Consider the following 15,850-nt stretch of genomic DNA (forward strand, 5'->3'; position numbering starts at 1 on the left):
TTTCACTCCATTTCCTTCCACCGTGATGATTTCCAACACCTCCCACACAGACTCTCTCCTCCACCCTCATTTTTGCTACCAATAGGACGTTCCTTGTGATTTGCCGATGAGATACATGCACATCCAAAGGATGTTCTTGGGAAGTTGTCCTGTGCCTGGGAGTTAAGTGTGCATACATGCAAAAATCTCGCCTTGAAATGAAAATTAGCTATATAAAAGTCACTGGGAAATACAAAAGCTGGTCAAACAGGCAAACAGTACCACATTCCCTTTCACCACCCTGAGTTCAGATAAGCTCCCCAAAGTAGTGCATGCAAGTTTCTGCCTTTGGGCAACCCACATGCAGGATTCAAGCACAAGAGTATTATTCCCTCCTCTGGTCTCCAGCAACTCGTATTCTCCAGCTATGGAGGTATAGCTTAGCCATCATGGCTAAGTAGCCTTCAATAGCCCTCTCCTCCATGAATTTGTCTAATCCTTTTTAAAAGACATCTAGATTAGTGGTCATTGCTACCTTCTGTGGGAGCAAGTTCCATCATTTAATTGCACTCTGCATGGAAAAAAACTTTGTTTTATCTACCCTGAACCTTTCAACGTGAAGCTTCGTTGATATCCCACTTTATCACTACCCGAAGGTGTCTCAAAGCGGCTAACATTCTTCTTTCCCTTCCTCCCCCACAACAAACACTCTGTGAGGTGAGTGAGGCTGAGAGACTTCAGAGAAGTGGGACTAGCCCAAGGTCACCCAGCAGCTGCATGTGGAGGAGCAGGGAATCGAACCCGGTTCACCAGATTACGAGTCCACCGCTCTTAACCACTACACCACGCTGGCTCGTTAGATGTCTAAGAGTTCTAGCGTTATGAGAGAGGAGGCGGAGGGGGGGGGGACCTTTCTCTCTCTCTCCACTTTCTCCATGCCTCGCGTGGAGAACTTCATAAACTTCTATCGTGTTTCTGACTTGCCTTTTCTCTAAACTAAAAAGTCCCAGACACTGCAACCTTTCCCCATAGTGAAGTCGCACCATCTCCCTAGATCTATGCTGTAAGCCACCCAGAGTGGCTGGGGAAACCCAGCCAAATGGGCAGAGTGTAAATAATAAAATTATTATTGTTGTTGTTGTTATCTTGATGATTGCATTTGCCATTTTATTGCCCACTCACTCTGTTATGTACTGAAGTTCTCACCCTGGGCCAGCAGGGGGATACTGTAAATAGTTCAGGCCCACATATGCAAATAAGGGATCAAAAGTGACGTTCAGTGATTGGCTAGCTACAGAAAATGGTTACTCTTGCGTTCTAGTGGAGCTCTATATAAGCAGGCTGGCTGAACCCTTCAGTTCAGTTCTGTTCTGGCCTGTGAATAAACAAGAGCTGTTTGAAGAATTACTGTGTCTCTGATATGTTTGCCCACAGCTTAACACACTCAGTCTGGAGAGGTCCTTTCGGAGCTCTTCGCAATCTCATTTTTGTTTCAGTAACTCTGAACACATCCGCAAACTTGGTCATCTCACTGCTCGGTCCTAACTCCAGATCATTTATGAACAAGTTAAAAAGCAGAGGTCCAAACACCAGTCCTTGTGAGGGACTTCACTTTATTCTTTATTCCATTTGGATAACTGTCCCTTTATTGCTACCCTTTGATTCCTGCAACTTAGCCAGTTCCTCATTTCCTCTTATTAGCTGGAACCAGGGGTCTGCCTATCTGAAATTCAGCAGTTTGCTTGGTATCACTCCTCCCCTCCCTGTAGAAACTGCACAGATAAGATTTAATGAGCAGTTGACAGATTTATAGTCCTTTTATTACAGCACCATGTTGCAAGCACAAGCACACAGCTCTCTGCAAGAGAAGGAGGGCAGTTGGCTAGTTTAATCCTCCTTCCGGCTTCTGCAGCATTTTGGGTGCCAAACGGGAGTTCCTTGCACCCTCTGACCCCTTTGCCCTTTGATACTGTAATGGTTATATGGGGTTGCTCATGCGTAAGTTGCCGCCACTCCTGGCTAGGTTGCCTGGTTAAACCTTTTCCTGGCTGGACAGCCCTTCACTTCGTGGCTGTTTCAGTCGCTAGCAGAATCCGTCAGTGGGCGTTTCTTGAACTTCTTCCAGCAAAGAAGTTCTTTGACGCCAAGTATACGCCTACTTTCCCTGCGCGGAAGTCTTCTGCGCAGGGTGGGTGTGGGTAGCGGAGGACCTGTGCTCTCCCCGCTGGTCTCCAGCGAAGAGTCCTGGAGCCCTCTCTCCAATTCCCCCATCCCCCTCCCTTTATCCCTGGTGTTACGCTGATTTCCTTCCCCAGCCGATGAGTTCCCTCTCTCCCTGCTTGGCCCTTCTCCGGCATCTCTTGGGAGCCTTGCCTCCACTTCTGGCTCCGATGTCAGTTCCCTGACAGATACATTCAGACTTCCAAGTCCCTGGTGAGGGGGGGGGGGTCCACCCACATTCTCAAGTGATGTTTCAACTAGCTGCCCCCTCCCTCCTGGTTCTGTTGTCATGATCTCATAACTGGGCAACTCCCTCCTAAGCTGTTCATCTCCTCTCTCTCTCTCTGCTTCTGAACATGCTGTGGACAAGGAGGGAAACTCTTCCTCCTCCAGCTCTCCACCGGAAGAAGCTGGTCTGCCATAGAATGCATTCCCCAGTCCTCATCTTCAGACCATTCCAACACTTGGGAAGGATAACAGAAGGCCTCAACATTTCATACCAATAGATGGGAAACATAGACAAGCAGGAGAACAGTGGAGTCTTGAACTGAAACACATGGAAAGCCTATAAGAATGTGTGATGGGTTCGATCACGATTTGTAGCTTATGCAAATCGCTTTTCTGACAACACTCAGACTATGGATGATGTTATCACATCACATGGGAGTGTGGCACCATAGATATCCTTCTACTACAGAAGAATACGAATCAATTGAAATAGTTTGTGTATAACTTGAGATATATATCCATGCCTGCAGTGCTTTCTTTCCCTAAAAAATGTTTAAGGGGTACTCTCATTTTCCTACTCATATTGAAATACTGCCCCTCAATGAGGCCAAACTTAGATTCACAAAATGTTTAGGGGTATGCGTACCCCTGCGTTCCCCCCAGAAAAAAGTATAATATAATTTGCACTGACAGAAACAACCTCCAGTTCTGAGGACCTTCTGGCGGTTCCCAGAGGTTACAGGGAACCAGGCAGAGGGTCTTCTCGGTAGTAGCGCCCGCCCTGTGGAACACCCTCCCATCAGATGTCAAGGAAATAAACAATAATCTGACTTTTAGAAGACATCTGAAGGCAGCCCTGTTTAGGGAAGCTTTTTAATGTGTAATGTTTTATTATGTTTTTATATGTTGGAAGCTGCCCAGAGTGGCTGCGGCAACCCAGTCAGATGGGCAGGGTAGAAACAAACAAACAAACAAACAAACAAACAATTATTATTATTATTGCTATTATTATAGCTTACTGGCTTATCCAGAGTTCACAAATTTGCTTGCATACTGATGCTTCTTCTGAAGGATTTGGGCAGTGTTGTATTGGCAGCAACAGAATAAATTAGGACCTGCATGCAAACATGTGTACCATAGGTAAAGGTAAAGGGACCCCTGACCATTAGGTCCAGTCGTGGCCGACTCTGGGGTTGCGGCGCTCACCCCATCGCGGGGATTCGAACCACCGACCTTCTGATCAGCAAGTCCAAGGCTCTGTGGTTTAACCCACAGCACCACCCGCGTCCCTTCTCATGTGTACCATAGACACACACATAAGGAACATACATATAGGAATCATAACTGAGTGGATATTCAAGCAAGGAACTGCAGCCAGTGGCAAACTGTGATTTGTGTGACATGACCCTTGGGGTATTGGCATGAGAGACTAGATACAACGCAGTACGTACTTTCAGCAGGGATTGTTGTTCCTGATTCTTCTTCGGCTGTAGCTGGCTTGGTAGAAAAAAGCCCAACTACAAGCATTAAAGGCACTAAAACGATCACTTTGCTTATGCAGGGCTTCACCATTTCGCTAGTGGCGTCTTCCTCCTTCACTAGGGAAAACAGGAATTCAGAGACAAAGTAGCATTTTGAAGTAGTAAATTATATGGAAGGACGATGGGAGAAGCATATATCCTGGTAAGCAAACCCAAGTTTTTATCTACCGAATAGCCAGAGCAGCACCAAGAACACATCAAAATCTCCAGCTAATTCCAAACATCTTAATTAGACCCCTCTCTAGTCACATCCATGAAACTGCAAACAAATTAATAACTGACACAGGGCCAAACAAATATCATATGAAATACAATACGTACTACAATTTTGTCTAGCCCTATACCATCTGCTACTTTGTCTAGAGTTGCATGGATGTGCCTGAAGATGTGGGTCGATATAAATCTCTTAAGGGTTTGTTAGTAAAGGTAAAGGGACCCCTGACCATTAGGTCCAGTCGTGGACCACTCTGGGGTTGCGGCGCTCATCTCACTTTATTGGCCGAGGGAGCCGGCGTACAGCTTCCGGGTCATGTGGACAGCATGACTAAGCCGCTTCTGGCGAACCAGAGCAGTGCACGAAAACGCCGTTTACCTTCCCGCCGGAGTGGTACCTATTTATCTACTTGCGCTTTGACGTGCTTTCGAACTGCTAGGTTGGCAGGAGCAGGGACCGAGCAACGGGAGCTCACCCCGTCGCGGGGATTCGAACCGCCGACCTTCTGATCAACAAGTCCTAGGCTCTGTGGTTTAACCCACAGCGCCACCCGTGTTCTGTAAGGGTTTGTTACAGGTGGCCAAATTATTACCTGAGAAGCTGTGAAACTTCAAGTCTTACAAACTTCACTGTGCAATTTTATTTATTTTTAATTGAACTGTTAGATTTCACAGGTACAAGTATCACACAGCTGAAAATGTGTTTCCGCATTGCACAAATGTTTCGTGACACCAAAACATCAGGTGGGCTTGAGGATAATAATCTCTGCTGCAAACTATCCTAACTTTTTTAAAAACATCCGTGGAAATCTGCATGTTCAATATTTGCTTTTAACATTTTAGAAAGGAATTGTGACAGACACATGACGTAGCAAAATACCACTGTGGCAACTCACACAAACTCTAAACGTCTTGACACCTGAGATACTTGAGCAATTATTCATTTACAAACCCAGAATATCAACAGTGTGCTACTATTTAGTTATTTCTTAACACCCTATTAACCCCCCCCCCTTTCCTCATAAAAAACTCAAGGTGACAAATGACAAAATCAAACCACAGTTTTAAAGTTACCAAAACATTATACATGAAGTTCTTGTGGTATGTGAAGTGACATTGTTTACTACAACAGCTAGTCATTTTAAAATGTCACAAACTTTCAAAGGTTATTAGAATGTTCTTCAGGCACAAATGTTCAAAGCAAAACGATGGAACGTGTTGCCATGGGGGGGTAGGTCTCACAGTCAAAAGCCATGAAGAAGTGCTGTGAGGGAAAACAGCATCTATACATTATGATGTTATATAAGAATGCTCATTTGACATGCACAGAGGGCAACGCTGGAATTTTCCCCATTTTATATCAAGAGCCAGTTACAAAGATGCAGTTAAACAACGGCAAAGGCAGTTCTTCCAGTATGTGGCTTCTGAACCACAGCTGCTGCATGAAAACACACAACCGTCAGGGGTACGGCTACCTGCAAAAGCCCTAAGAATACCAATTTTGCAATTCCGAATAAAATTGCTTAACACAAACGTATTACTCCGCATAGTTTTCATTCTTTAAATAATATTGACTGAAAACCTGAGTGCATTTTAAAACCAGCCGTTTGCCAATATATTACATTTTAATCCTCACTATAATTCTCTGCTATAATTCTCCTACCCGTATATGTTAGGAATGATGAAGTGACTTGAGCTTCATGGAAGTCTTTGTTGTCTGGAATGATGAAAAAGCCTTCTCATTGCACCAGTAAAACAAACATTGTCTCAGCAGGCCAGCTTATCACAATAGCTCCGGCAAGGAAAGATGGCAAGAAGAAATCACCTGTTTCCTGCCAGTTACCTTGCCGTTTATTTTTTGCACAGCCAGCGATAGCTATTCAGGGACAAATTATAGCATGTGATGAGCCAGTGCATGACATCTTTTCAGTTTTATAAAACCGGGGGGGGAACCCCTCTGCAGCAAATCATAAAATAGAAGTACCTGGTGTCTCACTTGCCTTTGTGATGGTCTCTTTGAATGGCTGCAGCAAACTGCTAGTGAGCATCTCTGAGCATGTGCGCTGCCTCTCTTTATCCTTCCCTGAAAGGGGAGAGAATCTACCATGGCAACGCGGCTGCACAGCGCTCTGCTCAAGGAGAGGCTTCAAGAACAATGGGCTGGGTATTGCTGCTTTATTGTGAATGGTATCACTTTAAAGAGGGAAGCAACACCCCAGTGAAAAAGACTTGCCTTCGTTTTAATCCCAAAGCCACAGTACTGTAATATCTCTACCAGGACTCTCTAAAATATGGCAGAATCATGAACATTTGTTTTTTCAAGTTCTCCAGAACTCTTTACCAGACGAGATGCTGAACCTCCTCACCCCCACCCAAGGATGGGAGAGAAAATAGGGGGAAGGATTTTATCCCTAAGTTTGCTGCTTTTGAGATGGAGTGTCCAAGAGGTAATGAATCACAACAGGAATGGAAGAATAAATTCAGTTTAGCTATCTTTTCTTGCCACCAGTCTCTTAACCAATCAAATCCAATATTCAGAATGCTTTTTTTATACACAATTACACCCCCAACCTCTGGATGTGATGGATGAAAGAGTCAGCAATTGTAAAAAAAAAAAAAAAAAAAGCATTACAAATTGTAAGAGAACCCTGGATTTCATGGAGTCTCCACATTGGCCATCTGATCAGGGCCCCAAAGCGTATATGTTGCTTCCCATACATGTACAGAGTAAGAAATATACTGTATTTTTCCATCTATAAGACGCACCCATGTATAAGACGTCCCCTATTTTTGGGAACTCAGATTTAAGAAAACAGGGGGAGTTACAAGGGTAGAAAGTTTTATGCTAAGAAAGATAAAGGTAAAGGGACCAGTGGCGTAGCGTGGGTTGTCAGCACCCGGGGCAAGGCAAGTAATTTGCACCCCCTAACCCGTGGCTTTACGCCCCCTAACCCATGGATTTGCACCCCCTAACCCTAACCCCCAGATGTTGCGCCCGGTGCGGCCGGCCCCCCCTGCAGCCCCCACGCTACGCCACTGAAAGGGACCCCTGACCATTAGGTCCAGTCGTGACCGATTCTGGAGTTGCGGTGCTCATCTCGCTTTATTGGCCGAGGGAGCTGACGTACAGCTTCCGGGTCATGTGGCCAGCATGACTAAGCCGCTTCTGGCGAACCAGAGCAGCACACGAAAACGCCGTTTACCTTCCCGCCGGAGTGGTACCTATTTATCTACTTGCACTTTGACGTGCTTTCAAACTGCTAGGTTGGCAGGAGCAGGGACCGAGCAACGGGAGCTCACCCCGTCGCAGGGATTCGAACCGCCGACCTTCTGATCGGCAAGTCCTCGGCTCTGTGGTTTAACCCACAGCGCCGGTCAAATAATGGATCAAATTGTCTGTGTGGTGGATATTTTTTTTTAAAAAAAGCTTTATTTTATTTACTTGCCTTTTACTATAATGAATCAAAGCAGGTTACAGTACAGTCTTTCCCCCACTTACGTGAGCATTAAGTGAAAATCACGTAAATAGGGAGCACCCTCAAAACACCCTCTCTCTCATTTTCTCTCCAATCCAGGCAAAAAATGCCGTATCCAAAAATATCCACAACTAGAATTGAAGCTCTGGGACCAGCTGCTACCCTGCACATTAGCAGCTAGGCAGGGAGGCGGAGCAGCCTAAACAAAGCCCCAGGCCTCCTCCAGTATCTTTGGGACTTCCTCTGCCCTCACTGACGTCCTCCTTGGGTTTTGGGGAGGGTCTCCTCGTGAGCTACGAGGACTTTTCAGTTCTCTCCTGCCATTTCCAGGTTTGAATTGAATTTTTTATTTATTTCCCAGCACCGCGCGTATGTGCAGTCACATGCAAGTCTGTCACATATAAGTTGGGGGGGTACACACATGGTGCAATGTACAGTTGCAGAAACAAGTGACACTGTTCCAAATGTAGAGTTCCCTCAGGACATGAAGAAGAAGAAAAAGAAGAAGAGGAGGAGGAGTTTGGATTTGATATCCCGCTTTATCACTACCCTAAGGAATCGGTGGCACTGTGGGTTAAACCACAGAGACTAGGAGTTGCTGATCAGAAGGTTGGCGGTTCGAATCCCCATGATGGGGTGAGCTCCCGTTGCTCGGTCCCTGCTCCTGCCAACCTAGCAGCTCGAAAGCACCTCAAAGTGCAAGTAGATAAATAGGTACCGCTCCGGCAGGAAGGTAAACGGTGTTTCCGTGTGCTGCTCCGGTTCGCCAGAAGCGGCTTAGTCATGCTGGCCACATGACCCAGAAGCTGTACGCCGGCTCCCTTGGCCAATAAAGCGAGATGAGCGCCGCAACCTCTGAGTTGGCCACAACTGGACCTAATGGTCAGGGGTCCCTTTACCCTTTACCTTAAGGAGTCTCAAAGCAGCTAACATTCTCCTTTCCCTTCCTCCCCCCCAACAAACACTCTGTGAGGTGAGTGAGGCTGAGAGACTTCAAAGAAGTGTGACTGGCCCAAGGTCACCCAGCAGCTGCATGTGGAGGAGCGGAGACTCGAACCCGGTTCCCCAGATTATGCATCCACTGCTCTTAACCACTACATCACACTGGCTCCCAAGAGTAGCTTAGAGAGTGGAAAGCTCTCTTGAGGTAGGTAAATGGTATATGTAGTGTGTGAAATTCATTAATCACCTGTTATTTGACTGAGGCATTGGAGAACCAGATAAGGTAGGCCAGAAGCATTTATGCCAGTCTCCTCTTTTCCAGGATAAACATACCCAGCTCCCTCAACTGCTCTTAGAAGGCTTGGTTTCCAGACCCTTGATCATCTTACTCATCCTCCTCTGAACATTTTCCAGCTTGTCAACATCCTTCCTAAATTGTGGCACCCAGATCTGGACACAATATGGTCTGACCAAGGCAGAATAGAGTGGTACTATTACTTTCCTTGATCTGGACACTATGCTTGATGCAACCTAGAACAGCATTCACCTTTTTTGCTGCATCCCCCTGTTGACTCATAATAAGCTTGTGGTCCACCAAGACCCCTAGATCCTTTTCACATGCACAACTAGTACAGCCAGGTGTCCCCCATCCTATATTTGTGCATCTGGTTCTTCCTGCCTAAGTGCAAAACCTTACATTTGTCCCTGTTGAAATTCATTTTGTTAGCTTGCGCCCAGTTCTCCAGTCTGTTAAGGTCATTCCATGCTCCAGGTCATGGATTTCTTCACAAGTGTACACATCTTTTATGTATAATGCTCCTCCTTGCCAATTCCTGTTTGGTCTGTTCCTTTTGAACAGGTTATACCCCCCAATTCCTACATTCCAGTCATTAGTCATTCCACCAAATTTCAGTAATGCCTACAGGTCATATTTGCCATCCTGTATTAAAAGCTCCAGTTAATCTTGCTTGTTTCCCATACTTGACAATATGTTTTAGACTGTTATTATTTTCCAGAACTGACCTTTCCAGAAGTGTTTTGACCTTGAATAAGTGTCAACCAAGAGACTGGCTACTGCAGATAGAATCCAGAGGGGACCTCAACTAATTAGAAATGCTAATTTTCCCCTTGGAATCCACTTTTGAGAACAGAGCATTTTAGAGCTAGTTATCAGACCAAACACTTAGCAGCTTCCTTAAGAAATGCCTTTATTAAACTGTGTTTCCCAGTGACGCCCACTGAAGGCTTAGATGGCTGCTACAAGGTCCCATACACAGACAGACTTTGTATTTGTGGTCAACCTCAGGTGGAAGATACAACTCATTATCTGTTAGTCTGCTGCTTATATAGAGACCCAAGAGATTGTTGTTGTTTTTTGCATTTCCCTGGCACAAAAGGTTCAGTTTCTTTTGAGTGACATTAATAGCTTTGTAACACACAGAGCAGCCCTCTGTGAACTGCCTGGGGGGGGGGGGGAAGGAACAAAAAGGAGTTATATAAAATCCCTGTAAATTCTTGTGGCGATTCAGAGGTTTAATATCAAATCAAGCTGGATTTGAGTTTGTAGGTGTGTGTCTCTGCTTTCTCTCTCTGGATTTTAAAAGGGCAAAATATTACAATCGGAGCTGTCCGAGATGCACAAGGGAAACTGTGTTTTAATGCCCAGGAACTTGGCAAAGTCTTTTCTATATTATGAAATTTTATATTATGGATGAATTACGTTCTGTATTATTTTATTAATACTGCTGCTTAGTAAATAAATTTACTTCTTTTTTATTTTTACTAATACTGCTTTAAAAACAAGTTTGCCATGGCCTCTTAGGACATGAACTTTGCAACCTGGCTACCAACTTGGATGGCTTTAAAAAAGAATTAGCCCTCTCCTCCATGAAGTTCTCGTGGGCGAATGAGCAAGGTCCCAACTAAACAAGAATGGCAACTTAAGTTGACAAAAGATGCACAACTCGCAAACTTAACATATACTCAGAGAACAAGAAGAACACATGTTTAGAGAAGACTGGTTTACTGAATATATGGGAAATAATTAGGTACAGCCGAAAACACAGGCAGCATTAAGATAAATGCAAGTGTAAATACGTTTTGATGGATGCAATATGCCTGAATGGTATAGTTTCTGTAAAATATGCAGGGGTTTATGATATGTAAAATGAACCATGGAAATAGAAGAAAGTCATTGATATTTTAAGGATGTAAAATGAGTACTTTAAATTGTAAAACAGAACATATTATACATACATACATATATATATATAATTTTTATAAATTTGTTTTACAATTTAAAGTACTCATTTTTACATCCTTAAAATATCAATGACTTCCTTTCTTCTATTTTCATGCTTCATTTTACATATCATAAATATGTGTGTGTGTGTGATTATATACAGTATATAAAAAGAAACAGCCGCTCTTCGACTTCCGCACAAGCCCATCCTGGCTGGGAGGCGCCATCTTCCCGTACGGAAAAAGCTCCATTTTGCTGCCCGGAAGGAAGCTCTCTCTCTCTCTCTCTCTTTCTCGCCCTGACGCGGGCGCCGCCATTTTGCACGGCGACCTTGCGCCGCCCGGCTCTTAACACCTCGTCAGCTTTTCCTCCCCGGCGCGTGGGCGGCGCCATTTTGCGTTACGGACGGAGAGAGAGGCGGGAAAAGCTGGCCGAGGGGCCTTGCGGCCGTACTCCTTCCTTCCTTCCCTCCCTCCATTTTTTTTTTTTTTTAGGTGTCTTCATAAAATGCCCGCCGAGAGCCTCGTCTCCCCTCCCACCCCCCCCGCTCCAAGATGGCGTCGATGCGGGAGAGCGACACCGGCCTGTGGCTGCACAACAAGCTGGGCTCGGCGGACGAGCTGTGGGCGCCGCCCAGCATCGCCTCGCTGCTGACGGCCTCGGTGGTGGACAACATCCGCCTCTGCTTCCACGGCCTCTCGTCGCCCGTCAAGCTCAAGCTGCTGCTGGGGATGCTGCACCTGCCTCGCCGCGCGGTGGACGAGGTGAGGCGAAGGGAGAGAGACCCCTGAGGAGGCCGCCCACTCCCCCAAACAGCCATGAGGGAAGCCTGGACCCCCCCCCCCAGTCGTCGCTTCGGGCCCCCCGGGGTGGGCGCCGCTTCCTCCTGTCCCCCCCCCAGGCCCATCGGAGAGGGGGGGTCCCCTCCTCCGCCCCAGGGGGGACGACACAGGGGGCTCGGGGGGGGGGAGGCACATCCCATCGCCGCGTAGGCAAAAGAGGACACTCCTGCATCGTCTCCCGCCGAGGCAGACGACAACACACACACATATAGATCTACGCGCCAAGAAAGGGCTCGAAACTATTCCTGAGGTCCGTTGCAGCCAGACCTGCAAGGTGGGCTTTCCTCCTTCACCCGGGGGGGGGGGGCTGCACTTCCTAATTGAGTGATCTTCTATTTACACACACAGAGAGACTTTTCCCGAGGTCCTTTGCGTACCCTAAGGTGCACTTTCGAAGGGGTGCGCTGCACTTCCTAATTCAGTGATCTTTTATTTAGTTACGCACACACACACTATATATATATATATATACACACACACACACACACACACACACACACACACAACCAAACACACAAATACTCGAAACTTTTCCCGAGGTCCTTTGCATACCCTAAGCCTAAGGTGCACTTTCGAATGGGTGGGCTGCACTTCCTAACTCAGTGATCTTTTATTTATTTACACACACACACATATATATTTATATATAGACACCCAAACACAAAAATTCTCAAACTTTTCCCGAGGGCCTTTACTTACCCTAAGGTGCACTTTCGAAGGGGTGGGCTGCACTTCCTAATTCAGTGATCTTTTATTTATTTACACACACACACACACACATATCATACACACACACACACACACAACCAAACACACAAATACTCAAAACTTTTCCCGAGGTCTTTTGCTTACCCTAAGGTGCACTTTCGAAGGGGTGCGCTGCACTTCCTAACTCAGTGATCTTTTATTTATTTACACACACACACATATATATTTATATATAGACACCCAAACACAAAAATTCTCAAACTTTTCCCGAGGGCCTTTACTTACCCTAAGGTGCACTTTCGAAGGGGTGGGCTGCACTTCCTAATTCAGTGATCTTTTATTTATTTACACACACACACACACACACACATATCATACACACACACACACACACAACCAAACACACAAATACTCAAAACTTTTCCCGAGGTCTTTTGCTTACCCTAAGGTCCACTTTCGAAGGGGTGGGCTGCACTTCCTAATTCAGTGATCTTTTATTTATTTACACACACACACACACACACAGTGATACCTCAGGTTACATACGCTTCAGGTTACAGACTCCGCTAACCCAGAAATAGTGCTTCAGGTTAAGAACTTTGCTTCAGGATGAGAACAGAAATTGTGCTCCGGCAGCAGCAGGAGGCCCCATTAGCTAAAGCGGTGCTTCAGGTTAAGAACAGTTTCAGGTTAAGTACGGACCTCCGGAACAAATTAAGTACTTAACCCGAGGTACCACTGTATAGACACCCAAACACACAAATACTCAAACTTTTCCCAAGGTCCTTTGCTTACCTTGAGGTGCACTTTTGAAGGGGTGGGCTGCCCTTCCTCACTGAGTGATCTTTTATACACATACACAAAAACACACACAAATACTCAAAACTATTCCCGAGGTCCTTTGCAGCAGTATGGGTTTTCCTTGTTCACAGGGGTGGGCTGCAATTCCTCATTGACCGATCTCTTATTTATACACATCCACAAACACACACATACTCAGAATATTCCTGAGGTCCACCTGGCTGGGTTTTTTTACCCCCTTTTCCAAAGCAAGGCTCCATAAGTTGTGACCTTTTAATCGGATAAGGCAAAATGTTAACCTCTGGACGATACCCTGAGAGAATGCACTCTTGTTTCCGAATTTTTTACAAGTGCTTTTGGGGGAGGGGAAATCGGACGGAGGTGTGCTTAATTCTTTGGGGGGAGGGAAATATTAGTAGCCAGTAGGCACTAGGTGATTCAACAGAAATCACTGCCTGTTTCTGCCATATCACATCACCGATGTACATTCAGTCTGGCCCAGCCCATCTCTTGCAAGAGTTTGAAGCAAGATTCCCTTCCCAACTTCATCCCAGTCTTGATTTATGCATGCAGTGGAGCTGAGTGCTAGTGCTTTACTTGGGCTGTTCTGCTTAAGACCACAGGAAGGCGTTTGTATACCGTATTTTTTGCTCTATAAGACACACTTTCCCCCCTCCTAAAAAGTAAGGGGAAATGTGTGTGCGTCTTATGGAGCGAATGCAGGCGGGAGGCTCTGCTCAGCACTTCCTTTAAAGAGCCGCCTGGAGCATGTGTGCGGCTCTTTAAAGGGAGTGCGGCTCTTGGGGGAGCCATAGCCGTGCGCAGCCTCTCCCGGGAATGGCTGCGATCCCGCTTGCTGTCCTGGCTTCTTGCTTAGCCGTGTAGCCTCCCTGGCTGGGAGAGGCTGCACGCAGCTATCCCATAAGCCAGGACAGCCAGCGGGATCACTGCGCAGCGATCCCACTTGCTGTCCTGGCTTATAGGATTCAGAATATCTTTTATCTTGTTTTTCTCTTCCAAAAACTAAGTGCATCTTATGGTCTGGTGCGTCTTATAGAGCGAAAAATACGGTACTTTTCATACAGCTTCAGGGAAAGACTCAGTACAAATGTCTGAATTGATCTCATGAGCATCTGTTGCTCACTCAACCCCCCAAACATCTCCCTTCCAGAGAGGAGCACACCCTTTTGCTGAAAGCAGTAGGCACTTTTCTGAAGTGTGCGTGTGTGCAACAAACCAAATTTTGGAAAAGGAAACCTTGGTTTATTGAAACTAAAGAATAAAAGCACATAAATCACATAGTGCAATGTTACGACTAATTTATGTATGGCAACCCAGGCATCTTTAAAATTTCAAAGGCCCACTAGAAAACTCTTACTACTGTTTATAGGCATGGGCTCTGGCATTACATTTATTTAATACTGGCTTGGGAGTGTAATATCTATTAAAGTCTTTATGACTGCTTTAGAGAGGAATTCCCATTTTTAGCTAGTATTGATTTGCTGGTCATAATTAGGAAGTAAGGTCTAGTGCTACAGGGTGTGATTTCCAAATGGCTTATGAGCCACATCCCAGGATTATGTGATCTTCCAAACCTAATGGTTTATTTCAGTGGGTTCCAGCATTCTAACTCTACATAGTATTATACTTTTAGGTTTATGCAAGATCATTTTGAAACATTGCTCTACTAGTATGGGCATGCATTACCGTTTGTGCTGTTAGGGCATTGGTGATTGTTTCCATGGGAAAAACAAACTATCAGATATAGTGATAGGTCCAGAAAATAGATAGCTAACCATTCAGAGGAAAGCTGGAAGTAAATACTAGTGGTGATGTGTCTCAGTCAACTGCAGTTACTGGTAGACGTAATAACTGATTTGAGCATCCCAGTTTTTGTGAGCTAGAGATGGATTCCAGGTGCATGCTAAATGGTACTAAATAGTTGCTAGAGCAGTGAAAGCATACTGATTTGCAACTAAATACAGTGGTACCTCGGGTAACATACGCTTCAGGTTACAGACTCTGCTAACCCAGAAATAGTGCTTCAGGTTAAGACCTTTGCTTCAGGATAAGAACAGAAATTGGGCTCCGGCGGCGCAGCAGCAGCAGGAGGCCCCTTTAGCTAAAGTGGTGCTTCAGGTTAAGAACAGTTTCAGGTTAAGAACGGACCTCTGGAACGAATTAAGTACTTAACCTTAGGTACCACTGTAGAGCTTTTCCACAATCTAGAAGCAGAATCCAAAACTTTTGGTTTTGCAGTTGCATTTCTTTTGCACTGCATTTACGTCTTAGAAGCAAAAAGGCAGATTTCTGTCTAAGCAGCATCACTTTTAAGGCTGCAGTTTCATGTACACTTACTTTCAAATACGTGTGCATGAACCACTGAAACAATTGGGCCTCTCTCTGGAGTAAATGCATATAGGAAACAGTATGTGAATCTGGTCTGGGACCGTAATAAATTTCATTTCAGTTCAGTTCAGTTCACTTAGGAACTTTCTGGATTCAGTAAAACTGGTCTCTGTCCTACAGCTTGACATGTGACAACTTGGCACCAGCACTTTGACATCTCCAGTAATGCTCCCAACATATGCCACATGTGTAATACCAAAATATGCAAGAAAGGTCCTAATTCTAATTCCCAACATTTTTTATTGCTGA

General features: G+C 45.3%; 2 protein-coding genes and 1 long non-coding RNA gene across 5 annotated transcripts in view; 1 reads left to right on the forward strand and 2 right to left on the reverse strand.

Moving 5' to 3' along the window:
- The window catches only part of NICOL1 (NELL2 interacting cell ontogeny regulator 1), a 19,209-nt gene extending 12,937 nt beyond the window's left edge, over window positions 1-6,272 (reverse strand). Inside the window, exons 1-2 of one of the 2 annotated variants that reach the window (XM_083738570.1) lie at window positions 6,166-6,272; window positions 3,879-4,025 (exon numbers count right to left, since the gene is read on the reverse strand). In XM_083738570.1, the coding sequence (XP_083594696.1) occupies window positions 3,879-4,025; window positions 6,166-6,229 (211 nt within the window). In that variant the 5' untranslated portion in view covers window positions 6,230-6,272. The remainder of the gene's footprint in view (window positions 1-3,878; window positions 4,026-6,165) is intronic. The other variant, XM_083738571.1, reaches the window with a different exon arrangement.
- The window catches only part of LOC310844447, a 26,852-nt gene extending 12,937 nt beyond the window's left edge, over window positions 1-13,915 (reverse strand). Inside the window, exon 1 of the long non-coding RNA XR_014564136.1 lies at window positions 13,858-13,915. This is a non-coding gene — a long non-coding RNA (uncharacterized lncRNA). The remainder of the gene's footprint in view (window positions 1-13,857) is intronic.
- NELFA (negative elongation factor complex member A) overlaps window positions 11,174-15,850 on the forward strand; it is a 27,165-nt gene continuing 22,488 nt past the window's right edge. The window contains exon 1 of one of the 2 annotated variants that reach the window (XR_014564041.1): window positions 11,174-11,605. Coding sequence is in view for 1 of the 2 variants with exons in the window: in XM_083738413.1 (XP_083594539.1) it covers window positions 11,396-11,605 (210 nt within the window). In the remaining variant the exon portion in view is untranslated. The remainder of the gene's footprint in view (window positions 11,606-15,850) is intronic. The other variant, XM_083738413.1, reaches the window with a different exon arrangement.

Source organism: Podarcis gaigeae, assembly GCF_964106915.1.
Source record: "Podarcis gaigeae genome assembly, chromosome: 5".
Taxonomy (NCBI): domain Eukaryota; kingdom Metazoa; phylum Chordata; class Lepidosauria; order Squamata; family Lacertidae; genus Podarcis; species Podarcis gaigeae.